The sequence below is a fragment of the Balaenoptera borealis genome, assembly GCF_965194805.1.
Source record: "Balaenoptera borealis genome assembly, chromosome: 15".
Lineage (NCBI taxonomy): Eukaryota > Metazoa > Chordata > Mammalia > Artiodactyla > Balaenopteridae > Balaenoptera > Balaenoptera borealis.
The window spans coordinates 6,056,132-6,075,002 of NC_138871.1; the positions used below are offsets into that span (position 1 = coordinate 6,056,132).

Below are 18,871 nucleotides of genomic sequence, written 5' to 3' on the forward strand. Positions count from 1 at the left end.
AATGCATCGTGTGTCCTGATACCACTATGTTCTCGCAATGCCTGCTGCTGCCTTAATCACCAAATAAAACAGACAGAAAGGAGCCTCAAATTTTTTGACTGCCGTTTTCTCCCTGTGTGTGGGCTTATGAAGATGTACCTAACACCCGGTCAGAAGCCTAAGAAAGAAAAACACAGCAAAATTAGCATGATAGATGTGCTCCAGCCGGGAACAGCTACATGCACTGCCCAGGGCCAAGCTTTTTCTCTCCGCACTGAGCCTGACACAGGGACATTGGCAAGTGTGCACAGGGCAGAAGTCCTCCAAGTGGGCTACAACCTTCACGGTGCAGGCCGGCCTTTCCTGTTACACCTACATAATTTACAACAGAGAAATGAAACGATGAGGTCAGTCTCTCCTCTTAACCAAGTTACTCTCCACGAAAGGACACCCGGCTGAGAAAGCAGAGCTCACAAATTCTGATCATCTTCCCGGCTCTGCCAAACACAGACCCCTCGGGTATGTTCTTTCCCCTTTATGCTTGGAGGATGCCCCCAACCTGCCTAAAAGCTCTTGGAGGGCAGGGTAATGCTACGTTATCCCCTTCTGTATCTTCCATTTGCTCACATACTTAGTTAACCAATCCTGATGCGAGGGTGATGGAATGGCAGCTGTCATTGGTCCACAGCAACCAACACCCCCAGGAGGGACCGGAAGTAACAACCAGCCTCCCAGTGCTGAAGCTTTTCCTTCTGCAATGCCTGCTTCTGCAAAACTGCATGTAGAGACTTAACTGGTGGCGCAGTGGTTAAGAATCCGCCTGCCAATCCAGGGGACATGGGTTCGAGCCCTGGTCCAGGAAGATCCCACATGCTGTGGAGCAGCTAAGCTTGTGTGCCACAGCTACTGAGCCTGCACTCTAGAGCCCACGAGCCACAACTACTGAGACTGTGTGCCACAACTACTGAAGCCCATGCTCCCCAACAAGAGAAGCCACCGCAATGAGAAACCTGCGCACTGCACTGAAGAATAGACCCCACTCGCCGCAACTAGAGAAAACCTGTGCACAGTGACAAAGACCCAACGCAGCCAAAAATAAATAAATAAATAAATAATTTTTTTTAAAAAACTGCATGTGTAAGCTTCTTATTTGTTGTGTTTTAACTCCTCCCTCTTGCCTGAACCATTTCATTGGTGTTGAGACTAAGGATTAGGGTCAAAGAATAATAAAATGGTCTAGCTTGTGTTTCAGAACCAGCACTCGCCCTGTAGAGAACTCTAAGAAGCAGCTACTCTTGCCTGACACTCTTGATCCTTATTGACGAAAGGCCACAAAAAAAAAAGAAAATTTGTCGTTTGCAGCAACATGGATGAAGGTTAGAGGTTATCACACTAAGTGAAGTCAGTCATACGAGAAAGACAAACACCATATGGTATCACTTATATGTGGAATCTCAAAAATGATATAAATGAACTTATTTACAAAACAGAAACAGACTCACAGACAGAAAACAAACTTATATTTACCAAAGGGGAAGCAAGGGGAGGGATAAACTAGGAATTTGGAATTAACACATACAAACTACTATACATAAAATAGATAAACAACAGGATCTACTGTATAGCACAGGGAATTATACTCAATATCTTGTAATAACCTAAAATGGAAAAGAATCTGAAAACGGGAAACAAATCTGAAAAAAATATGTATGTATTATGGATATATATGTATGTATAACTGAATCACTTTGCTGTACACCTGAAAGTAACACAACATTGGAAATCAACTATACATTGATTTAAAAAAAAAAGGCGACATGGTTAGCAAACATTTGGTCCTGTCCAAAACATCCATAAGACATCTGGTCCATAAGATGCTTGGTCCATGCCAAAATGTCCTTGAACTTTGGTCCTATCCAAAACTTCCAGGGAGACATCTGGTCCATGCCAAAAGGTCCTTGATATTTTGGTCCCGTCCAAAACCATTTGGCATGGACCAAATATGTTCATGGATGTTTTGGATAGGACCAAATTTCAAGGGCCTTTTGGTGTGGACCAAATATCTTATGGACCAAGTGTCTCATGGACATTTTGGACAGGACCCAATGTCCTGCAAGGGCAGCACAATTCTAAACTCACCACCCATCCTCCCTCCCTCAGTGCAAATGCACGAGGTTATGGAAATAGACCTTCACTGATGAGATACTGTAATTTTAATTAATACCAATGAACTGACCATTTAATATTGGATTAAAGGAGGCTCACATGAAAGACTTTCTTCTTAGCATTCACTTCTATCAAGAAATGGAGTGAGCTGTATTTTACAATACTGCCAAGTTACAGAAGCTTGCTTTCTTTGGAAAGTGATGATTCTTACCAATGCTTTCTGTTCCTACCCCTTGGGCACGTGGGTGAATCATGTCATGAGAAGTTGTCAGGAGCCCAGACTTTAGGAACTGATGCCTGAATGGGAATCCCTGCCTGCCCCTGCCTGCCTGTGTGAGCCCTCAGCCTCCGGTTTCTCCACTGTAAAATGGGACTAAAAATAACCTATGTCGAGGTTTAGAGTTAATGCATGCAAGATGCTGCAGACACACAGTGTGTGCCCCGGAAGTGTTAGCTTTTCTTATTAGCACTGTGTACCCTGCACTGTGCTAGGGTCTTATACTGAGCTCCATTTAGTTCCTGCAATAACCCTAGGAAGAGGGTGCTGCTATTAACACCCCCATTTTACAGAGTAGGAAACTGAGGCTAGGAGAGGTTTTTTTTTTAGCTCGTCTAAGGACGGAAAGTAAAAGTGGCAAGAATCAAAGCTGGGACTGTCTGATTCTAAGCCCATGCACTTCCTGCCACACCACACTACTTCCTGGATGACACACACACACATACACACACCGCCAAACAGTGTCACATAAGAATTAGAAAAATGTGCTTATGACTGGTAAACTGTGCCTCATTATCTAGGGATCCAAATGTCTCTCAATCAAACAGTTTCTTTTCTGAGTACAAGGACCATGTTTTTACATCTTCCCTAAAGAAAAAGCACATAGTTCTGTACACACAATAGGGCACTCAATACTCACTGGATTTACATGGAAATTCACAGCAGAAAGTGGATCCGTGTCCTGGTTTAGAATACTTGATCAAACAATCCAAATAAACCATGAATTCCCCAAAGCTTTGAAAACCTTGCCTAATATAGCTCATGTTTTCTGGAGACAACGAGAGATCTGATCTGAAGCTAAACATTTCTAATCTCATCAAAAATACCAGAGTGAAAACAATTCGTATCAGACCTCCAGGTGGGATTAGGGGAAGGGCCTCCCATGTTGCTGCTATAAAACCCACATAGCTAGAGGCTTTGGAAGTGATACAATTTTAGGAGTGTGTTTGTTTTGTCCTTGTTTTTTTTTCCCGCAAGTGTTACAAAGAATACTGCATTATTGCTGCTCTTCTGGCAAAGAGATCTGAGTATTCCTAAACATTATAAAACCCGTTTCCCCATCTGAGGACAAGAGGGGAGTGAGGACCAGCTGCCTCACTGACGGGTGTCTGTGCTGGGAGGTTTCCAAATAGGCAATTTGGTGGCATGGGTGCCCACGGCTCAAAGCAAATGGGGATGGGAATAAACGGAAAGAAACTGCATACAATTGGATTTCTAAGAATTTTTAGCCAAGATTTTATTGGAATATCTGTATTGGATGATCTCTGAGTATGGTAGAGCCTAAACATGCATTACCTCTTCTTGATTTTGAGGTAAGCCGTGCAGTAAAAAGACAAGGCCGAGACTGTGGGCCTGGGGGTGACATTAAAGATGATGACGGCAAAAGCCAAACTCCTGTGGACTCAAAGTCACATCAGGACACGGTCTGGACCTGCCGGAGAGACCGAATTAGTTCTCATGTGAAGAGATATGTGTGTGGTCCGGAGAATAAGAACAGAGTCCAAGGTTTAGGAAGCCTGTGTTTATCTTCCACTTCTGCTACTTGTTAGAGCTTTAGGGTGTTTGACAAGTTACTTAACCTTATTGGGCCTTAGTTTCCTCATCTGTAAAATGGGAATAACGATGATACACACCTCAAAGGAACGTGGAGGAGGTGGTATGAGATAATGCATAGAAAAGCACTTAGCCTGGTACTGTGCACCCGAAAGTTATCAGGGCACACAGGACACGCCCAGTGACCACGGGCCACCACCACTGACCTTTTCATTATTGCTAATGGGAACAGCTTATAAATGTATTAACGGAAAATGTCCTGCATCTTCACATACAGGTAGCGATTAATACTTAAAAAAATAAAAAGCTTCTTGGTGTATTTTGTGGCTGTTCCCAAAACAGCCCGAGAGGAGGGCAGGGCAGAAATGATGACCCTCGTGTTGCAGCTGAGAAGGTGGAGGCTTAGCGAGGTGAAGGCGCTTGTTGGAATCCATCAGGTAGGAGAGGGCCAGCCAGGAGTGCAGCCCAGGCCTCTGCCTCCTGCCCTGTCTCCACAGCGGCCTGGCAGGCAACCAAGAGGCGAGATGCCCCAGAGCAGAGAGCTGGAAGCCTGCCCAGGAGAGAGGGCATAAGGACTCCATTCCAGTTTGGTCTCGTCTGACCTATTCATTTGCATGTTGCTTGGGACCCACGTGGAGTTTACAGCCCTTGTAGGTGGTGGCCTAAGGGAGCCATGGTCCCCAGTGCCAAGTGATGTGCCTGTAAGTTCAGAATAATCCGGGGAGTTCCTCGTATTGCTGTTTGTTTACCTTGTTATTACGGAACATTTGCAAACCTACGGAGAAGTAGAGATTTAGAGTATGATGAACCCCCAGTGCCGGCCCTCCAGCTCCAACAACCCTCACTCCACACCAACCTGAGTTTGCCTACCCCTCTGGCCATTGCCCAGCTCCCTGATGTGCTTAAGGAAATATCTGGGAAATTAACAACCAATGCACACTTCCCCTGTGCCCCACAGGGGAAGACTCAGGTCTCAGAGGTCTGAGTGGCTGGGGATTTATTGTCCTCATGGCTGCCCCCGCACCAGGTGATGGGGAAGGACAGACACCCCCGGGGCTGCTGAACTGGGTGACTTCTGAGGGCTCCGTCATTCGATAGTGGAGGATTCTGTAGGTGACAACCAGGGAGTGGGCTCTGTGAAGGGAGGTGGGCAAACCCTTCAGCCCTGTAGGTGTTTAAGAGGCTGTCAGAGGGCGGAGGGACCTGCCAGGCATAGGCAGTGGCAGGAGCAGAGGGGAAAGAGCTTGAAGGAAGGAGGCTAGTCCTCCGGGCCTGAGTGAAGGCCCTCCTGAGACAGGACATCCCGTGTCGCCACAGGACACCACCGCTGGGCCTGTCACCGTGCAGCCTAATGACCTGCGGTCACCTACCCATCACCACCATGCACCTGGGCCCTCCTCATGGGCACGCCTCTTATTCATCTTTATTTCCCCAGAGCCTGGTGTGGTCACTGCCAACTCGGTCTGATCATGCGAGACAGATAACACCCGACCGGCCTCTACCTTCAAAATATCCACTTTATGGGGGACTTCCCTGGCGGTCCAGTGGTTAAGACTCCACACTTCCAATGCAGGGGGCACGGGATCAATCCCTGGTCAGGGAACTAAGATCCCGCATGCCCCGCGGTGAGGCCAAAAAAATAAAAATAAAATAAAATAATACAAAATATCTACTTTATGACTCCACCTCGTATACAGTAGGTGTTCAATAAATGTCCAGTGAAAGATTAAGCACGGACACGGTTCTAACAGCACTGATGTGCCAGCGACCAAGCTAGGCTTTCTGGTCAACCCGACAACAGTGCCAAGCTGCTGTGATAGCTCCATTTTCCGACGGGGAAGCTGAGATAACATATATGGAAGAGCTTAGCCCAGTGGGGATGGTTATTCCATGTTCAGCGCGTGCCGATGATTATTCCAATTATTGTCCAGGGCCAACAGCTCCCTGACAGCACATCCAGGATTTAAACCCAGGCTGGTCTGGCTGCAATCAGGCTGCCTTGCCAAGCAGCGTCCGTCCTGGAAATGCAGTAACTGGAGGCTTCTGAAAGGAGGCCCCGGTCAACAGGGTCACCACATGGACATGCGAAAACTGTAAACCACTTGGCAAGTCCCAAACAATCAGTAATTTCTGGGTAAGGAACAAAATTGAGGGAACTGGTTTGAATTTTTTGAGCAAAGCGATGCAGTATTTCAAGGAGTGAAAGGCATGTGCCCCAGCCGCCTGCCTGCCTGTGCTTTCCGCTGTAGAGTGAGGACGAGCAGGGCTCAGACGGCGGACCACACAACACTGCCGGGGCGGGGAAGTCGCCCCTCTTACCTCTTTGCCCTGTCTTTCTCATCTTCATCCATTAGATTGTCTCTGCAGTTTTTCCTGCAAAAAAAAAAAAAGAGAACAGATGATGACTCTCTGATTCTCGACCTTTCTCACAGGTCTTTCTGGCTGCCATCATTTTGGTCTGATCTAAATCACATGCCTTAATCCACAGGTTCTCAGACTTTCTGGTTCCAGCAACTCCTTGCACCCTCTCAAAAATGACTGAGGGCTCTGAAGACCTCTTGTGTATGTGGGTGAAAACTGAGAAATCTTAAATATACAATATTCCATTAAGCATCAGAAAGATGTCATCAACAGAGCTCCAAGAGCTTTGGGAAAAGTCCACTGTATACTCAAGAGAGTAAACAGGCAAATGATATGTTAACATTAGGAAAACTGTTTTGACCTCAAGGACCCCCCTGGGTCCCTAGATCACACTTTGGGAACTGCTTTCCAGACCCAGCTCAACAAAGCATCTGTTTATTTCAAACCTGCAAGCTGCCCGTGACGTTCTAAAGGAGAGCATTTCTTTGTTTATCTGTTCATTTAAATACACAAACTCCTCTTATGCAGCCTGTAGGGATCGGGGCCCCAAAGGAGTAGAACTGCTCTCCTATCTTTTAGGCACGTACACCCCCTAGATAGTCAAGGTACACAGTTGTGAAAAATGAAGTAACAATCCAGGAATGTTCTCACAGCCCCAAACCTCATCGCCTGGGCCTCTACTCTCCCAGGCAGCTGGCTCAAAGGCTCTTGGGCCCACTGACCCGGTGTCCTCTGCTACACGCAGGCCTGTGGTCCTTCACCCCTCACAGCCACATCCCTGATTACTCTTCCTTCACACGTTTCCCAGAGTCCCATCTGTCTGGGGGGGTTCCCCCTCCAGCCCCTCCATGCAGAAAGACTTTCAGGGTGTCCCTGAGGCCCGAGTTGGGGGAACTGGAGGCGAAGTGTGATGGAAATAAGGGTGGGGACCACAAAGAAATGGAGTCACCATGACCCACATGCTTCCGGTCTCTAAACAGAGGGCCTGACATCAGAACTCCAGAATCAACACTTTGCAAATGCACTAAGCTTTACTCTCAAAATTCCAAGTTCCTGATCACAATTTTTTTTTTTATGAAAATAGCTCATTTTATGAAAAGGCCAGTATGAATTTTGAAACAGAAGTAGACAAGGATATTAACAGAAAGAATTATTATAGGTCAATCTCATTCATGAACATGAATATAAGAATTCTCAACCAAACAGCAAATCCAATAGAACCATATATAAAAATTGTAACATTAGATAAAAAGTTTTAATGGGACAAATGAATCTTTTCTCTGAGATAACTTTGTTTTGTGATTTTTGGTCTGCTGTGAGCCCAGGCATGAGTCTGAGCCAAAGAGGAAAAGGAATTCTGCAGTCACAGCCCCTGTTTACTTACAAGCCCCATTCGGTAAATAGCAGGCATATTTTAGTGATAGATTCGCAAGAAACACCATTCAGCAGTTGAGGCTTGTGTCATAATTAAAATGGGGTTAGCATATCTGCAAACAGGCATCTGCTTAATGTTTTCCAGGTGGAATCTGTTCAAAGCTTTAAGACATGAAAAATGCAGTCCATTCGTTTAATGATGTGCTACCCCAGGTCTGCACTCCATGGAAAGTGGTGGTTGCCCGTGTGCTGAGGGCATGAGCCAGGATCCAGCCATGGCAAAGGGTAAAAGCCATGCCCCTTACCAGGTACCCCTGGACAGAGCACGTTTACGGGAGGATGTGGGCTTCGGTCTGCTTTGCTGAGGATCTGGAATCCTGTCTGGATGACAGGGGTTGCTTTGTCATACATGAAACGTTGTAGAAACACCTACAAATGACTAATAGCTACTCTGTATCAACTGTGGCAGCTCTGATTCCTCTCTCTCTGTTCTTAAACACTTCCTGAATCCATGAAGCCCTGATGTTCTACACCCACTTCCTCTTCTTTCCCATCCCTCCCCCATTTCCTTGCCCGATTCCTGTCACTTGACCCCTAAGTCACTCTGCTCCACTGCACCTGAGGGAAGAGAACACACCTGAGTTGTGCTCCCCAGGAGCACCTGCCCCAGAAGCTTCACACCAATGTCCTGTTTTGTCACACCTGTTGTCTCCCATGCCTTCCTCATGTCCATCAACAGAGGAATGGATAAAGAAGATGTGGTACATATATACAATGGAGTACTACTCAGCCATAAAAAAGAACGAAATGATGCCATTTGCAGCAATATGGATGGACCTAGAGATTACCATACTAAGTGAAGTAAGAGAGAGAAAAACAAATATCATATGATGTCATTTATATGTGGAATCTCAAAAAATGATACAAATGAACTTATTTACAAAACAGAAATAGACTCACATACTTCAAAAACAAACTTATGGTTACCAAAGGGGAAAGGTTCGGGGGAGGGATAAATTAGGAGTTTGGGATTAACATATGCACACTACTATACATAAAATAGATAAACAACAAGGACCTACAATATAGCACAAGGAACTCTACTCAGTATTCTGTAATAACCTATATGGGAAAAGAATCTGAAAAAGAATGGATATATGTATAACTGATTCACTTTGTTGTACACCTAAAACTAACACAACATTTTAAATCAACTATACTCCAATATAAAATAAAAATTAAATTAAAAATCAAAAAAGTTAAGTGCACATAAAAAAACAATTGCGGTCATGTACACGTAACATAAAATTTACCATTTTTAACTCTACAGCTCAGTAGCATTAAGTACATTCATATTGTTGTGCAGCCATCACCACCATCCATCTCCAGAGCTCTTTTTATCTTGCAAAACTGAAACTCTGTCCCCATTAAACACTGACTCCCCACTTTCCTTCATCCAACCCCTGATGACCACCATTCTACTTTCTGTCTCTACAATTCTGACGACTCTAGGGCCCTCATATAGGTGGAGTTATACAGGATTTGTCCTTTTGTAATGGATTTGTGTCATTTAGCATAATGCCCCAAGGTTCATCATGTCTTGGCATGTGTCAGAACTTCCTTCCTTTCTAAGGCTGAATCATATTCCACTGTATGTATGGACCACCTTTTGTTTATCCATCCTCTGTTGATGGACCCTGGGTTGCTTCCACCTTTTGACTATTATGAGGAACATGGGGGTCCCTCCCCCCTTGTATCTTTGAGTCACTCTTTTAATTCATGATGTGGAGGAGCTGGAGGGGCCCAAAGCACACAAGAAAGAGGGAAAAGGGGAAGAAAAGTAGTCCTGTGAGGTTGGGTTAAAGGAACAATAGAGAAGTTTAAGGGGTGACAGTGACTTTTCTCAATTGTATAAAGAGTTTCCAATTAAGAGAGGAGGGGAGAGGAATAAATTAGGAGTTTGGGATTAAAATATACACATTACTATATATGAAATAGATAACCAACAAGGACCTACTGTATAGCACAGGGAACTATACTCAATGTCTTGTAATAACTATAATGGAAGAGAATGTAAAAGAAGAATACATATATCTATCTGAATCACTTTACTGTATAACTGAAGCTAACACAACATTATAAATCAACTATATTTCAACAAAAAATTTTTTAAAAAAGAATTTCCAATTAAAAAGGATTTTGAGCAGCAGTTTTTTTGTTTGTTTTTTTTTAATGACCACAGAAGGCCAGGGAAGAGAAAATGAGCTCAAACGAAGGCAAAGGAGATTCTGTTTAGAGCTGAGAAAATAACTGTTGATATGATTAACCCCCAAAGTGAACAACGGTGGAAGCTCTAGTATTTTTACTCCAGATAACCACACATCCTAGATGGGCTAGACATTTAGGGGTTTCTTCGTCACGGTCCCAACAAGAAACAGGACTTAATTGTAAGGAGGCTGTTTGTAAAGGTGTGTGGAGGTGGGGTGGCTAGGGAAACCAGGAGAGATGGTGCAGGTACCTAGGGTTGGTGTCAGCAGAGCTGTTGACACCTCTATGCATCAAGGGACAAGAGGGAAATGGTTACCTGGACCTGGAAGGAGTGTGTCATATAGGAGAGGTGGCATTTGGTGGAGGGATGCAGTCAGCCTGAAGAAACCTTGTAAGAAGGGAGCCGAGGGGATAAATATCTCACCTCCTTGTCCGCCCTCCCCAATCTCCCACTTGTGTCTCCTGTTGGCCACACCACCCAGAAGACAGAGAGGGAGGCTACTTATGACATCCTCACAGGGGAGCCTCCGGGGCAGACAGAACGGTGGGGACGGGGAGAGGGGCACAGGGAGGTGACCCAGCATACCCAGTACATTTCATTTCTTGGGGGCTCTTTCAGTTCTGGGTTTCTTGCCTTTTTCTGGAACACAAACTATTTGGAGTCTTTTTACACCTTGTAACATCTCCCAAAATTTCAAGTATAGGCATCTGCATCTACTAACTAACCACTCAAGAAATAATAACCAATGAGAATGATGAGAGGCTGAGGAAAAGAGAGCCTGGAACTATTGGAACTCTGTAATGATAGATTGTAACCCAGAGAATAAACTAAATATTCATGAGTCCATTGGTACAAATAAATAATTAAATGAATAAATAAATGGAGGAGGGGACAGGTTTCCCTTACAGAAGAATTTCAATTAATAAATGTAGAAGGAAGAAGGGAAATTGAAGATCACCATCCATACATCAAAGTAATAACTGTTGCAGGCAAAATCCACTGATGGATGCTGAAATTAATGGGCAAAAGTTTGAGGAGAATCAGGTTATTTGCATAGTTCAAAGTATCTCCCTCAAGATATTTATTAATTATAAAAGAAAAATAGTAACTTTATAAGTAGAGAAGATCGGCAGACACCAACTTCACCCGGGGTCAAAATTAACATCACCAGGATAAGTTAAATCCAAGTGTTTTGGTGGAAATAAGCACTCATTCTTCTAAGTATACACAACTAAGAGTGTACCTGCTGGATCACAGTATAGCCATATGCTTACTATATTAGAAACTGCCCAACTGTTTCCCAAAGTGACTGTACAATTTTATATTTGCACCAGGAGCACACGAGAGTTCCAGAGGCTCCACATTCTCACCCAACACTTGGTATGTCTTCTTAATTTTAGTCATCCTAGTAGGTATGTTTTGGGATCTCATCGGGATTTGACTTTGCATCTCCCTGATGATTAATGATGTTGAGCATCTTTTCATGGACTTATTTGCTGTCTAGACAGCTTCTTTTGTGATGTGTCCAAGTGTTTTGCCCACTTTTCTTTCTTTTTCTTCTTCTTTTTTAAAGAAATTGGGCTGTTTATCTTCATCATACTACTCTGTAGAAGCTTCTCTCTTTTGGATATAAGTACTTTGCCAGGTATATGTATTGTGAACATTTTCTCCCAGCCTGTGGCTGGTCTTTTAACTTTCTTGATGATGTCTTTTGATGAACGGTTTTTAATTTTGATAAATTTATATATTTTTTATTTTTGTGTCCTAAGAAGTCTTTGCCACCTAGGTGTCATGAAGAATTATCCTACGTTTTCTTCTAGAAGCTTTATCATTTTAGTTTTTACATTGATTTACATTCCACTGCAAATTAAATTTTATGTGTGGTGTAAGATAGTGGTCAAGGATCACCTTTTTTTCCCCCATCTGTACACTCACTTGTTCCAGGATCATTTATTGAAAAGATATTTCTTTCCCAATTGCATTGTCACTTTGTCAAGTATCTTGTGTGATCCTATATGCGTGTGTATTTACAGAATCTCTGTTCAGTTCTATTTATCTATAGGGTGTCCTTAAAGTTCAGACACATAGGATAAACTTATTTTTTTTAAATACAATTTTTTTTCTTAATTTCATTTTTGGGGTATTCATTGCTAGTATATTGAAATACAATTGACTTTTTTTTTTTTTTGCCACGCCGCACAGCTTGTGCAATCTTAGTTCCCCAGCCAAGGATTGATCCTGGGCCCTCGGCAGTGACAGCACGGAGTCCTAACCACTGGACTGCCAGGGAATTCCCTAAACTTATTTATTAAAATAAACTTTATTTTTTAGAACAATTTTAGATTTATAGAAAATGCAAAGACTGTATTGAGAGTTCCCACATATCCTGCACCCAGTCTCCCCTGTTATAAATACCTTACACTACTATGGTGTATTTGTCACAATTAATGAACCAATACTGATACTGATATGTTATTATTAAGTAAAGTCCACACTTCATTTATATTTTCTTAGTTTTTATCTAATGTCCTTGCTCTGTCCCAGTATCCCATCCAGGAAACCACACTCCATCTAGCTGTCATGTCTCTTTAGGCTCCTCTTGGCTATGACAGTTTCTCAGACTTTCCTTGTTTTTTATGACCTTGACCATTTTGAGGAATACTTGTAGATTGTCCCTCAATTTGGGTTTGTCTGATGTTTTTCCCAGATTGGGCAGATGGGTTTTTAGGAGAAAGCCCACAGAGGTAAAGTATCAGTCTTTTTTTTTTCTTTTTTGGCCGCGTGCCATGTGGGATCTTAGTTCCCTGACCAGCGATCAAACCTACACCCCCTGCATTGGAAGCACGGAGTCTTAACCACTGGACCGCCAGGGAAGTCCTAAAGTACCATTCTTATCACATCATCTCAAGGGTATTAAGAGGCTGTATCACTGTTAAGTTGACCGTAGTCACCTGCTGAAGTAGCAATAAACTTATCTTCAAATCGTACTGTAGTTACATTTACACATAATATGTACAATGTGTTTTTCTTCGGCTTCCAAGGATCCTGTTTTCAGATGAAGAATCTCTAAACTGAAGATGGTAGGTCCAATTATTAGTCTCAAAAAAAGTACACAAAATGCACGATTTTCCCTGTGTTTTGAGACTTTGATATATAATTATTGAACTTTGATCAGATTAACAGTTGGACCTATGTTTAAACTTAGAGTTACTTCACCTGGAAACACACTGAGCATTTTATTTGAAAACATAACTAACCTGCTGTTTAAGTAAAGTTATCTTATGTTTCCTGATCCTGCGGCATCTTGTATTTGTCTGTTTCTATGCCAGAACCACACTATCTTAACTCCTGGAGTTTTGTAGGAATTCTTGACATCAATGGAGTGTGAGCCTTCCAACTTTGTTCTTCTTTCTCAAGATTCTTGGCTATTTTAGGTCTTTGCATTTCCAAGTACGTTTTAGAATTGACATTGTCAATTTCTATAAAAATGCCTGCTGTGATGTTTCCTGGGATTGTCTTTCTGTGAAGAGACACCGAGGTGTAGTCACCGAAGCACTAAGATGACATCCACATGCGATGTTCTATGATTCAATAGATATTCCCTGAGACCCTGGGCAACGCCCCTGCTCCCATGGCGCTTAGGTGGTAGGGGGCAGGCAGGCGGTGAGGGCAAGCCACAAGCACTTAAGTAAGTAAACATATGGCTTGTCATTGGTTATAAGCGGTGTGGAGAAAGATAAAGGAGAACCTGGGGGAACAGGGAGCGCTCTAGGGGGCTGGGGCCGTGGTCCGGTGCTTTAGGAGCACCACAGACCTCACTGATAAGGTGATATGTGAGCCATAGCCTGAGAGAAGAGAGGGCGTGAGTGTAGAGACAGCAACAAGAGCCAGAAAGAGCCAAGAGGCCAGCGTGGTGGAGGGGGTTAGCGAGGGGGAGACACGCCAGGGAGACTGGATGGAGTCTGGCCTTGGCTCGGAGTGAGATGGGAAGGCACTGCAGGTTTCGATCAGAGGAGTGATGGAGACCTACCTCCGAGGACAGCCGTGACTTTTAAATGAGCTTAATTAAGTCGGCACGTACGACAGTACCAGCACGAGCCTGGCAGACACTCAACATCCGGTTCCCCATTTGGATGGCAAGGATGAGGTACAAGGCGTCTTTACCCGTTACCCAGGCCACGATGTCTAGCCCAGCTCCTTACCCGTATCAGGTGCTCAATAAACATATGAGGAATGAAGGAGAGAAGGGAGGGAGGAAGGAAGAGAGGAGGGCACAGCCAGGACCAAACCCCTGTCTGAATTCCCACAATACGGACTAATACCGACTCCCACAAACCCCTCAATGATCACGGTTAATCCAGGGTACCAGTACTTACAAGGTACACGTGAAGGTACAGTGACGTGCTGATGACCAAAAATTAAAACAAAAATTGCCATGTGCGCAGGAGCTATTGACTAAAGGGAAAATCCACTTGGAGCGGCGCCTTCGGGAGAAGCCAATGGCTCCCTCACCAACCCTCGGCCGCCGCTGCGTGCCGGAAAAGCATCATCTCGTTTCCTCTCCATCCATTCTGTGGGTGGAATGGGCCATAGTCTCCTTCCCTTAAGAACTGGTCCCTGAGCTGCCCAGGGACCCCCGGCTCTGCGGATAGAGCCCACCCTGGACTGCGTCTCCTCGGGCTGACCTGACCCACTGCCTGCTCGGGATGTGTGGGCTCCTGACCTCAGAGGCAGCCCGATTTCAATTTCAGTTCCGACCCACTTGTTCCATTTGACCTGAAGCAAATCCCTTGAACTTCATGAGGTCACCAGGCAGAGAGCATGTGAGGCGTAAGTGTCAGGGTGCACGTGTCCAAGGAGGGCCAGGGTGCCCCCTACAGCACAGAGGGCCCCGTTCACCCCACTTCCGCCCTGTGTAACCACCCTAACCTCTGTATGCCCTCTGTGGTCCTGAGCCCCCGCGGAGGCAGGTGCGTCCAGCCTCATCCGTTCTCCTTGTCTGCCTTAAATTTCAATGCACACACTCTCTGCCCAATGAGAAGGGCACCATGGGGTGAACGGGGTGGCACAGACCTCAGGTTTCAGAGGGGCACTCCTGACCAGGGAAGAAAGGGATGTTTTTTTTGGGGGGGGGGAGCTTTTCCAGCAGAGGCACCAGACACGTGCTCCCGCCCCACCTCCAGAGACCACCTACGGCTGCCGGCCAGCAGGGCTACTGCGGAGTCCCTCACTCATTTGACCCCGGCGCAAAAGGGGCATGGGAAGATTTTAGCTACTATTAACCACAATATCATTAGTGACAATGCGCAGTGGAAACTGGTACTTAAGCCTATAATAGGTCTTCGGGCGGAGTGGGGTTCCTGTTCCGGCCTGCTAGTCAGCCTCGAAAACGTGTGTGTGTGTGTGTGTGTGTGTGTGCGTGTGTGTGTGCGCGCGCGCGTGTGTGCGCGTGTGTGTGCGTTGCATGCGTGTGTGTGCGTGTGTGTGTAGGCATGGTGGAAAGACAGACAGACAAACACGCCCAGGGGGTGCTGCCGGCAGCATCCAGTGATAATAGAAACTTGGTCCTTGTGAGGATGGGAGGGAGGGAGGGAGGGAGGGAGAGGAGAGAGTGAAAGAAACACAGGTTGAAAATGACCGAGGACGTCCTCGATGAGCATCTAGTGACCTAATTGAATGGAAGGACCCAAATGAGGTCGGCAAATGACATCCCCATTGCCTAAGTGAAATTTCCGCCCCCAAGGGCTCTCTCTCACAGGCACCTACTACATCATGGATCACAACTCTGGCCCTTGAACAGGGACCAGCAAGTGGCAGTGTGACCGTTTTCTCATGCTACATCTGCCCTGGGTAGCACAGTGTGTCAGCAGGGAGACAAGAGATTAATGCATCCTACAGGGGACAGGGACCCCGCTGGGGGCTGGCAGCTCCCTCCTGGGGCTCCAGGGAAGGCTAATGCAACCTACATGGAAAGGTATGTCATGCTCCTAAAGCAGGGGTTGGCAACACTCTTCTGTAAAGGGCCACCTGCTGAGTATTTTAGATGCAGGCCATCCAGTCTCTGCTGTAACCACTCAACTCTGCCATCATAGTGTGAAAGCAGCCAGAGGTGGTGTGTCAGCGAGCGTGTATGGCTGGGTCAACAAAACTTTATTTGTAAAAGCAAGATGGGGGCCAGAAAGACACTAGCATCATTGCTCAGCCTTCCTCTTCAGTGTCTTTTTAATTTTGAACTTTTTGTACAGCCTTAAGAGGCCCAGTGGGTCACTCCACATCATCATGAATTTCCCCTGAAATGACTACCCTAAGCCTATTGCATTGCAAGGCCCATGTTTTTTCAAACTAAAATCATGACCTTTTAAAATTGGTGGAGAAATGGTTTGAATCACAGATCCCAAGGTAGCTGGAAAATCCGAATATTCCTCCTCACTGTACCGACCAAACCTGGTGACTTTCGATCATGAAAAAGAAAAAAAATACTGCAAACAAGAGCAAATGGAAACCCAAAGGGGCGCTGCCATACAGATATCTCCCCAGTCGGCTGGGGCTTATTTATTGTCAAGAGCAAGTGTGCCTTCTGTCCTCCCAGCCTGCCCCTGGTGAAGGCACCTCATGTCGCTTTGGATTAACATCTGGATCTCCCACGTGGGAGCTCGATAATGATTTTTCCTCATTATATTTAAGAAATAAAAAGGCTTTGAAATACAGTCACTGATGAGCTACAGTGCCGACTTGTCTCCCTTTGTCCTTTGGGGGAGGCTAGGAAATAACTTCCACATTTTAATTCTTCCTCTCCAGGGCACATCATTTTGATTGCAATGATTCATTCACTGGGAAAAATAATAGTTCTTCTAAAGGAAATGGACAGTGCCAACCTGAGAGCTGCCCGCTCCTGCAACCCCAATTCCCCTCCAGCTGGGGAATTCTCAGCATGATCTCTCACATTCTGCAAATTGGGAAAGTCAAGGTGGATGGGTCCATCCTTCACCGAAGCTTTACCAAAGCCTCCCCCCTCCCCTCTTCCCCCCAGCTGGCTGGGGCCTCACAGAGCCAGACTCCCAGGAGAAACCAAAGAGAGACCCTCACTCAGCAAACTTCCCTGACCCTATGAGAATTATCCCACAAGCATCTCCAAGGTCAAGGCTGAGGCTTTATCTGCCTGTTATGATCACGATGCCCCCTTCATGCTTTCCTTTTTCCAAGGGTCTGATGATTCATTACTCAGGGAAACAGTGACATAAGCAATGAAGGAACAGAAGGAGAAAGTTAGAAATTTGGTATTAAGTAAATTTGCAATGACATCGTTTGGTCAGCAAAGAATTTCCAAAATAGAAATCATTACCATATCTTGATCGACGGGTCATCTACCATGACATGTGATTCTTGCAACCTTTGGAACTTACGTTCCAATCACTGACGATTCCTTTTAGTGGCCCCTTTCTAAAGAATTTAGACTGCACAGTGTAAACCGAGTCAACTAGAGAATCAGATGGGTGAGAGTGCGTGGTCAGAACGTGGACAACAGACGCCTATAAAAATCAGCACGAGGGGGAAAAGGAGATTTATGAGTCATACGCGGAACTGAGTCAGTGCAAGCCATTCAGCTGCCACAGACAAACCAAAATGAATCCATAAGACGCTGCTGCAGCCCGGCATCTCCGGCCACCTAACCATTGGTCCTAACGCTCCTTTGGGCGTGGGAGCGCTCATCCTAATGGGCTCAAGTTTGCAAAGAGAGCACGAGAAAAAGAAGATGTCCTTGAGATGAGAAGTCATGTTTGTTTTGGACACCCAGGCTTTGGAGTCTGTGGTTTAATATCAGAGCTTCAAATAACATTTAATAAAAATGTGGGATGCTTCTGTAACTGCTAACTGTGGGACGCAGCAAAATTAGTTTGGAAGCTAATGAGATCTAGGTTTGTGTGTCCTCTTGCCTCTTTCCTTCACTCAGTGCGGTGGTCCAGACAGAGCCTGGGGAATGATGAGCTCATGTGTAAATGGGGGATGATCCCCACTTTCCGCCGTCCTCCTGAGAACCCAACAGGACACCTCATCTGGGTAAAGCACTTAGCAGAGGGTGGGCTGGGCAAGAAAGGTGAACCGCCTCCTTTCCATGGTGCACTGAGCAGAAGCCATGACTTTGGAATGACAGCAGGTCAGCATCTTCAGAGTCGCAGGTAACTTACCTACTGCTGCACACCTGGTTGGTACCAAGCATTGCCTTCCCTCTTCTCCCATCATTGCAATCACTTCTTTTCTTTACAGTTTAAACAGAGAGCACGGCCTTCTCCGCAAACCCAGGGAGCTCCAGCTACCACCTCTGCTCAGAGCTCAGGGGCTGCAGGGGCCCCACAGAACGCTCTTCCTAATGCTTCCAACTCTACCGCAACTTTCCATGCTCGCTTTTCACAGGTACCCATGAAGTTAGATCGTCCTACACTCCTTCTGTCCACTCTCTACATACAATTCAGCTGAGTTCAGTTCTCCTGGGGGAAGCGGGTGCTGCCCGGGGTGGGGTGAGGCTGGAAGGTCCACCCAAGCTGCCTGGACACACCTCCTCACATGACATGAGAGTCTGGGTTGATCTGGAGCCCATCGTTGGGAAACCGGCCGTCGTGACTGATTCCCGGACCTATCTGTGCTGAAAAAAAGAGGTGGGCTCCTTGTGCAGACTGGTGTCTCTGCTCCAGGTCACTGTCGCTCTCAACGTGCTATCCCCAGGGGCCTCAGAGAGGGGCCCAGCCCCACCCAGCGGGAAGCAGCCCCTGATGAGGGAGGGGGTACCACCCCCCAGTGAACGACCGCATTCATGAGACTAAGGACCCATCAAAGGCCCCAGAACCAGAGTCACATTTTGGGATGCGCCATGGGCTTTGGGTAGGGGACAATTT

The 18,871-nt window shown here is 45.7% G+C and overlaps 1 protein-coding gene across 1 annotated transcript in view; it reads right to left on the minus strand.

Annotated features, from left to right (window-relative positions):
* NPAS2 (neuronal PAS domain protein 2) overlaps positions 1-18,871 on the minus strand; it is a 192,892-nt gene that overhangs the window by 108,229 nt on the left and 65,792 nt on the right. The window contains exon 2 of the mRNA XM_082357201.1: positions 6,296-6,349. Coding sequence (XP_082213327.1) covers positions 6,296-6,349 — 54 coding nt within the window. The remainder of the gene's footprint in view (positions 1-6,295; positions 6,350-18,871) is intronic.